At 39.5% G+C, this 9,196-nt stretch overlaps 1 protein-coding gene across 1 annotated transcript in view; it reads right to left on the bottom strand.

Moving 5' to 3' along the window:
- Positions 1–9,196, bottom strand: part of GNPAT (glyceronephosphate O-acyltransferase) — a gene marked incomplete at its 5' end in the record, with an annotated part of 17,827 nt that overhangs the window by 357 nt on the left and 8,274 nt on the right. Inside the window, 7 exons of the mRNA XM_010141667.1 lie at positions 82–143; positions 1,311–1,404; positions 1,499–1,598; positions 2,496–2,636; positions 5,035–5,114; positions 5,835–6,080; positions 8,470–8,693. Of these exons, the coding sequence (XP_010139969.1) occupies positions 82–143; positions 1,311–1,404; positions 1,499–1,598; positions 2,496–2,636; positions 5,035–5,114; positions 5,835–6,080; positions 8,470–8,693 (947 nt within the window). The remainder of the gene's footprint in view (positions 1–81; positions 144–1,310; positions 1,405–1,498; positions 1,599–2,495; positions 2,637–5,034; positions 5,115–5,834; positions 6,081–8,469; positions 8,694–9,196) is intronic.

Below are 9,196 nucleotides of genomic sequence, written 5' to 3'. Positions count from 1 at the left end.
AGAACACTGCAGCTAACGTACGTACATTGTCCAAAGGCACTTATAACTTGAGAAGCTCTCTCCAAATTAGAGAACACTTACCAAACATGTCCAGGATTTTATTAACAGCCTCTTGATTTACATTGTAAGTGAATTCATTTGACCTACAGATAAAAGAAAAATAAAAAAAACCCAAAAAATTGTTTCTTCAATGAATGTTTCCTATTCCAGTCATTTCTAAAAATAGTCTGAATTAAGCGTTTTCATAATTTCATCATATTTTTCATCCTACCAGCACACATATTAATTTTAAGGACATGGCAGACTTCTAAGCAGATTGTACTCAAGGACAGCTATGGTCTCTTTACCCTTCCTCTTGTTCACAGACCCCACGTATCTCTCTCCCCTGGATTTTTATTAGGGATAACTGCAGGAAAAGAGTATTTGTTTGCTTTCAATAACAGTGAACAAATCTTCCACTGATGTCAAATTCTGTGCATTCGATTTATTCCTTTTACTTGAAAGGGGAATTTAGCTATAGACCTGTGTTTAGCACAGTGAGATGTCAGGGGAGAGAACAACAATGGTACTTTGTGCACTTCCCAAGAGCACTACAAACTTTAACCAATTCACGTCCTGAACAGAGGCATAAGAAAATAGCTCAAGGTCATCAGCTGCCAACTACATCCTGTGAAACACTCAAGACAATGCAGAGACTTGTTGTATCAGGAACTTCCATGGTTATACAGTAAGAAGCATCACAACATGAATTAATTTGGTAACAGGAAATGCATGGCACCGTATTTTTGTATAACAATAGCTGTTTTCTAATCTTAGGCCTATAAACTAGGAACTGTGTTAAAAGACTTTAATGACTAAACTTACAGTTAAGTTGCTTTGAGATGTCAGTGCTGAAATCCCCTCAAAACTGGTAGCATTCCTGATTATTGCTTACACTGCCTGATGAGTCTTACTGTTTCACAGAGAGTAACTCTTCTCTTAAAAATAAGCAAGACTGTTCCCTTTGCTTACTGGAGCCTTGGGAGAAACTTGGAAAACCAAAAGGTAAAGGGAGTCAGAAGAAGCCTGCTAGAGAGTTAATGAATTTTGTTGCTGGGTCCCACAGGAGTATTTTCATTCTCCTATAACATGTACAGAAAGGAACTACCAGGGTCTTCACCATGACTCGGGTAAATCTAATCACCCTTCAGCTGACTGGTGCTCAGGTAGTCGGGGTTCTGCTCTTCTGCTTCATACCAATAGCTCAGTCATTAAGAATCGCCAGCAAGACGAACTGACTTGTAATACACTAAAAAGCCAATGTTACTTACGTTTTCTTCTTCTTCACTGCACCTAGATGCACAAGAGCTGCCAAGGCATTTTTCTGCATGTCAGAGGACAGCGCTTCATAACACTGTGTATTTCCTACAGAGAAAGCAGAAACACAATGAGAGGTTTTATCACTGTCCATTAACAGGCTCTGCTCTTAAAAATCGTATCACGTAACGGCTGTACACACCCTTCTCAAGCAGCTGAAAAACAAAGCTGCGGACTCCAGGTACAAACTGCTTCTCGGTAAAGGCTTCTTTTGTTTCCTTTGAGAGGTATCTGAAAATCAACTACAATTTTTTTTTTTTACATTAACACTTTTTTCCTTTCAGTTGTCAGCTTGTTACGAATTACAAACAGACACATCCTCATAAGTCTGTCATACTGTTACACATTGAGAAGCGTAGGAGAGGCACTAAAAAGAAATCATTACTTAGATAATCTGAAATTTTTACTGCTGTTTAACAGGCATGAGAATCCTAATATTAAAGTAAGATTCATTGTTACTGTAATAGTTACCTTAGACATTAATTCACTATTCCTGTTCTCACCACTGAAACCAGTATAATTATTTTTAAGCAATACCTGTTTTACAGATGGGAAAAACTAGGTAGATCAGTACAGTTCAGCCCAAGTCACAGACCAGATCATTAACACATTCCACTAGGTTCAAACCAATCTCAAGCTGACAATACCTGAGATTTTAGCCTCCTGGTTTTGTGTTCATTGCTTATGACAGGAATCAATGTGTTTAGTCTTATTAAGACCTTGGAAACCCAAAGGAATTTAAATATATATGGATGCAATTAATGACTCCTCGAAAAGCTATCAGATGTGAGATACAAACCCATTTTGCACCTGGCAGGACAGCCCACATAAAATGAATTAAGCAAGCGCTCCTCCTAAGAGTGAGCAGCACACTCCCCCTGATGCTTATAAACCCACAACGGGCCATCACATCACAACGTAGTTACTGCTTTAGTCAACTGGAAAAGTCTGAGCCCAAAGCTAAAATGAGGATCCTGGGGAGAGGGTGGTGTTTAAGGTATGTGTTACTGATATCTCTCAACTCTTGCACTCCCCAGCCATGAAAACGGTCACTACTTATACTGCCCAAGTATCATGGTGCTCCTAGCTTTCTATAAAACACAGGAGAAAAAGAGACAATTTTCTGAAGAACAACATACCTGATAACCTTCCACAAAAGGTCTGAACATAGCTGACAAGAAAGATACTATAACACTTCCCTTGTCAGTAGGGTAGATTTCCTGTTGACTTGTTTGAATGGCATCACATTTTGTGAGTAGAAAACATCCTTCCTCAAAATCCTGCGAGAGAGAAGCAAGACTGAAATTTTAACATCTCCGGTAGGTGCAGCTACCTTTCCCCACAAAATCAACAACAAAGCCAACACAACAGGACACCACTTCCATTTCTGAACTCAGTTCTCAAGAGACTCAAACCAAAACTTTCCTATAAACCCGAAACACCCTTATAAAAAGGCAGTAGGAACGTGTTCCTAAACACAGAAGTATGTCGATGCACAAGAGCTCTGCGAGCAAAGTGGCAGTGGCTGCTCTTGTAACAGTCAGCCTGAGCTCCCTCAGGATTTTGTCCAAATAGGGTCAGGTTGTCTGGTTTAGGGGTTTTTCCGTGGGTGTTATTTATTTAATTATTTTGAAAGTCAGGAGTTGCCTTTATCTCATGTCCACTGTTGGTGATAAATAGTACCTAGTTCAGTGACCTGCCTTCTACAAAAGAGACAACACAATGGCCGGAAGTTACAAATTATGGAAATGTCAAACCATTGTACTGGCAATATCAGCCTAAGGGAGAGGTGACACAGGACACACAGAACACAAGGGAATGGGACAGACATATGAACGACCAGAAGGGTGCGTTGCTCTTACTGCTATAGCAACTCTTTCATGTGACTCCAGTAAAGTCAGTCATAGCAAGTCACTTTACTGTTCCCTGCTTGGCTTTGGTACTTGGAAATTGTTGCCTCTTGCAGCTTTTTTTAACAATGAAAACTAAACATAATGGTGCCAATCAGCCTTTAAAAACATGTCCAATTCTCTTCTATATAAAAATCTATGAGATTTGAATATAGTCACAATATTCTGATGAAAATTACACTTACTCATTTTTTTAATGCAGGAAAGATCAAATATACCACCATCAGGTATTTAGCCTTAGCATTGTTAAAAATCATATTTAATCAGTTTTAAATCCAACTAAAAACTACACGTGGACTTACCCAATATAAACTGGTATGACACTGAACTAGTTTTTCTACTAATAAATTTGTGCTCACCTGCATTTCAAGCTGGCTGGACTACAGCCAGGTCCAGCCCAGCAGGATGTGTACAAACTGACACAGGAAGTCCTGCAGAGAGCACAGCGCTGCCTCCAGTTTTCACAGCTTGCCTGTGTCCAGCTGTTTCAGGAGAGCAGGCAGACATGCTGAGCCCTGTAATAAGGCAGCGTGCAGCAACAACCCTGGGTTTGTCTGAGGAATGGTGGTATGGGGCAGGAGGTGAAACAAGCGGAAGCTTTTCCCAAGCAAACAGGATGCAACTAAAGCTTCCGTTAGAGAGACACTGCTAGGCCACTAGGAAAGTTCTTACTTCAGAAACAGGCTGCATCTCCACAAGTCTGCAGAAATTTAAATCGAGCTTTACTATAAGCGCTTCCCTCATAGCGCTCACAATGCAGTACCTGATCTACGCAAGATAAATGCCAGTGATAAAAAGCTAAAGGGTTCAACCGTGAACCATGAAAATATTAAAAAAAAGTTTACTAATGCACAGGAAGAGCAAAATCTTCAGAGTTCAAGGTATAAGAGGAACAATTAGCCATTGTATAAACACTACAAAATAGATGCTGCCATGCAGGACAGTCTAGAGGAGGTGGGTAGAGAGGCGTACTGTAACAGGTGAGGCACTGAGTGTTGGCACAGTCCTCTGGTAGCCCTGCCATCACAGGCCACACTCATGGAGCTACACAAAACAATCGATCACAGCCGCACTAGAAGGCATATTATCAAGAGGACAATGGGTACTTACATTTAGAAGTGCATACTCTATTTGTTAAAGATTAAAAGGACATACAATGGTTGATCATTCATTGGTATAATACTTATAGTTTAACTTTCTGAAAGAGCAGCAGTTCCTCCTCGCTTTTAGGAAGAATTATCCTGGTGTACTCTCAATGAGAATTCCTGTTTTGTTACTGTGCTGACAGAACATACCCACTCCATGACAAAATTCAATTAAATCTATAGTAACACTATTTTCTTCACAGCCAAAGGTCTCTTTCATAACTGCAGAGCAAGAGGACAGCATTTACACTTCATTTAAAAGACTGCTTTACATATATTTTTATATCCATGCTGGGAGACTGATAGCTTTATGCAGAAAAGCCAAATTTCTGCTCCAGTTCATTTTAACAGTTCAGAATTGGGCTGTTTCAGGATTTTTCATTTTTTACTGAAGGAGAGGGGGAAAAAAGATTGTATATGCAACCTTGTGAATTCAGACAATGTTTTGTAGCTAACTAAACGAGCCCCTTTTGAGTTCTCCCTCCCACTTACAGATCAAGCTGACGTTGCTTTAGGTGTTTATCACAAAGCTCTGCCCTGTTCAGCAGAGCCCTGAAATCAGATGCTGTTTTAATTGGCTGTGTTACTGACTATCAGTATTTTTGTATAAAGAATGTTTTTACCTTCAGTGAAATGCCAGGAAAGAAAATGAACTCATCCGAAAAAACATCTCTCAAGAAGCTGAAGCAGCTATAGACTTCCTCTGGGAAAAAAAAAAAAACCCAAACAACAAAAACATTGTGAAGTACTGCTGTTCAAAAACATAATTTAAAACATGCACGTGAAAAGCCATTTAATCCTTATTTTAGATAGGGTACCTACTTCAAATAAAATTTGGACTTGACATTAAAAGCATACACACGCTGCAACAGAACAACAATTACTCAAAGCGCTTGACTCAATTGTTACCAAAAGGAAATAGCAGCGGGTTGTAGTTTCTCAGAACATGTGTTAAGTACCACATAATCGGATGCAGCACAAAACCAACATATGTATTCTGAAAAGTTTCTTAAAGAGTCAAGTACTGGAAAATACTGAAATACTTCAGAAACAGCAGTGGGGAGAGAAGACAGACTAAGAACCAGCTGTGCTGTATGCAAGTGTGAGCTGTGTGTAATTTGTAACCCAAGAAGCCGGTCTGCTAAACAGCAACAAAATAAGACACTTAAGAACTGGGATCAGCTCATCTTAACCCTGCCCTGTCAGCAAAATGTACCTACTTCCAAAAGTATCAAGGGGTAAACAAACAAAAAAGGCAAGAAAAAGACCCCCATCAGCACATCCACCTTATGCCATGGGACCTTGTCCAGAGTATAATGGTCTCAGATAGCTTCTGCTAGCAGTCACAGGAACCTCGTACTCCTCTCACAGCTGACAGAACAAGGAGTAAAGACAGCAGACTCTCAGAGCTACCCAAACATACCTTTTCTGAAGCTGCGTGTCATCTGCAAGGCAACTGCCACCAGAGATGGACGCACAAACACGTTCAACAGCTGGTTTCTGTAGGTGGCACACATGAGGATGGCCAGAGCACGCTTAAAGACTATTTCCCCTACAGCTCCATCTTCCACGCCTTTGTCATTCAGGATCACGTGGCCATCGACAAGGAGAGCAATGTTGGCATGCAGGGTGAGGCCAGACATGACTGCTTTTTTGGCACACAGGTTATCTAGCAGGAAAACACAACACTCAGAAGATGCATAAGGGAACACAATTCTGTTGAAACAGCCTAACACAAACCAGTACTTAACTAAGTTTTATCACCGCAGACCAACTATTACACCATTCAGTTAAAAAGATGCTCTAAAATAATCCATACCAGGCATTGGCAGCCTAGGCATAGGATGAGATGGAGAGAACAAATTTCAAACACTTCTGTAATTAAAGCACTTTGAATTTTTCCACGTGCTAACAATGACCAATACTTCCTTTGTCTCTGAAACAAGTATTTGGAGCCTCCAAATAAAAGAGGGTAGAACTGTTTGATGGATACATTCATCAGCAAGGAAACAGAGACCACACTTTTGCTTAGGCATTTCTGACACTACATGTTTTGAATCTGATGCACAGGTCTTTGTAATGGTTTTCCTCAAATCCTGTATAAAAGGAAGGCCTCATCCCAAATTCAGTTTAAAGAAATCCTGACCTAAGTATTGTTACATAATATATCTGCTCACATAGAAATCAGACTGTACTTAAACCCAAATCACTTCTTGTTTTATAAGACAAGTCTTTTAAAAGGCCTTAAGCAAGGAAGTGTGTGGGTTTGGTGGGGTTTTTTAAATAATTAAGTTCTTCAAAGCCATGCATGAGTTTCACAGTCCTGTGGGATTTGGTCAAGCTTTTTTGTCAGTGTGCTACATGGTGAACTTTATTCAGATCAAGAGCAGCATCTCAAGCCTTGAAAATACACTCATGTTCTTAGAATACCTTGCTCTTCAAACATTTCCAGAACATTCCCTGTATCAAATGTGAGCTCTTTGGCAAGCAAGGAAAAAAGCAGTAACTTCTTGTTGAACACTAAAATAAGTTTTAGATGTTCACAGCACCACAAGCATATCAAATCAATATAGCTTCTGACAGAAAATATATACATATTCATATCATTTCCCCTTAAACTTCATGTAGAATCTCCTTGCATCTTATTTGCTCCCTCAGCCTACTTTGTTCCAGTTTTGCTAAAGCTCCCAAGTTCCTCAATACAGTAAGAACCAGAAGTCTGAGCAAGTAATTTTGCAGTTCCTTTTTTTAATAAAAAATGACAATCAGGCAAACGTTCTGCTTGTAACAACCAACCAGCATGACAAAGGCAGAAACAACTAGCTGTTTGGAGACAGAAAAAATGGACAGGGTACGTGCAGTTGATGATTTGGTGAGGTTGCCAAATTTGCCTTTAAAATGTATTTAATCTTTCAAATTACTGATAACCCAAACCAGACCAACCAACCCTGTTTCTCTGCAACTGATGGTTACAGCAGGGACAGCACAATCTGAAAAAATCTGCTCAGTTTTTGTCATTCTTCTGTGTCATTGCTGTGCCTATTTGCTATTTCCTGACTCCCTCACAACTCTACTAAAGGAAAAGCTTATTCATTGTTGCCAAGAATATAAATAAGATAAATAAGCAAACCTGAATGTGATATGTTATTTAATTTACTGTGCAGTAAGATTCAAAACAATATTTAAATACTGCCATGCAATGCTTCCTTTTACCAGTTCGGCAGAAGCAAACCTTGTCTGCATTTGCTGCAGTAAGGATCCCTGAAAGGCAAAGTGACCTTCATCCAGAAATGATGCAGATCTGTTATAAATGTAACCTGCACTTATGACTACAAAAGCAAAGATCTATAGTTTAAGTCCACCTACTTGCATTACATATTATTTTTCTTAGTAGCTTTACCACTTAAGTCCTGAGGCTCAGAGAGAAGTTTAGAACAAATGTTCAGAAAGTTTGAAAGGATCATCAACCTTTCAGCCATCAATATATATATAGATATATATACACACAAAAAAAGAGTGTGCACGTGTATAAATATAGAAGTAAAATCACCCAAGAAGTCTCCTACCCTGAACTCATCCTTGTTTCTGGGGATAAAGTGAAATTTAAAACTAAATAGACAACTTGTAGTTTTGATTTTCTCTCACCCACATTTCCACTTTGTTCTTTGCCACAGTAACAACTTACATTATAGTCAATATCAAGCAATAAACATAGCATTACACCAAGTTAACTGCTGCAGATCAGGTAATTGCCTGGGACTTACACAGGGTTCAGAAAGACACTGGAGGCAAATCTCAGTACTTCATACAAGTACCTTATAATTTCCTCCTCATTCCGTACCTCAGGATATAACAGTAAAATACGTGTTCTGATTCCACCTAACTGTTTTTCAAAGTATCATCTTCTACAGGCAAAGTCAAAACCTCTCAGGTTTTAGCATATCCTAAAATCCTCTTACGACTCTGAGGAAAACATTCCGTAAAGTTTGCTTCCACAGAAATATTATTTATCTTTCATAAGCAACAAAAGGAATACAAGTAACACTTTCTCTGCATACCAGGCCATTCAATGAATCCTCCAAAAGTCTGTGTTAAGCCTTTAAGCCACAGAGTCTTTTCTGCTAGAAGTTCAAAATCCATGGCTGGCAAATTCTGGAGCAGGACAGCAGCAACTAGCACCCACGGGCTCAAAACCATGTTTTCTATTTGCAGAAGCTCCATTTTATAAGCTACATCACTGACAAACTCTTGGATATCCTCAGATGGCTTTTGGGGAAGATGCCTGAAAAGAACAAGGCAGCTTAAAGTAAAAAGCTCCCAAAACTAGAATATAAATCACACCCTTCCTTATTTCTTCTGTATTGCTCCCAGATCCGTAATTACTTTACAGCACCTAACATCTGGAGGGTGATTCTATCTATGGACTATACAGAACAGAACTGAGCAGAACACCAGTAGCTTCATGACAGCATTTGAAACAGATCTCTGTATTGATGCTGTACACTTGCTATCTTAAAAGCCACCCTCCCAGTCATAGCTACAGCACCCTGGCACACAATCACATACTAGGCTGAAATAATAAGGCAAGGGAGAGAAAGGCAGAATTTGTAAGTGGCAAAACCACCAAATTCTCATAAAACAGAGCTTTGCCTGGCTCATGCATCATCATTAACTTTTACAACGGCATCTTTGCGACACAGTATGAACCTACACAAGTAACAGCCTGTTTCAGAAACACCCAGTCATAAGCATGATAAACCTCTGCTCAGACAAAACAGGTTCAGC

This window comes from Buceros rhinoceros, unplaced genomic scaffold, assembly GCF_000710305.1.
Source record: "Buceros rhinoceros silvestris isolate BGI_N320 unplaced genomic scaffold, ASM71030v1 scaffold32528, whole genome shotgun sequence".
NCBI classification, from domain to species: domain Eukaryota; kingdom Metazoa; phylum Chordata; class Aves; order Bucerotiformes; family Bucerotidae; genus Buceros; species Buceros rhinoceros.
Note: the sequence above shows the minus strand (reverse complement) of the source record. Positions and strands in the feature narration are given on the sequence as shown.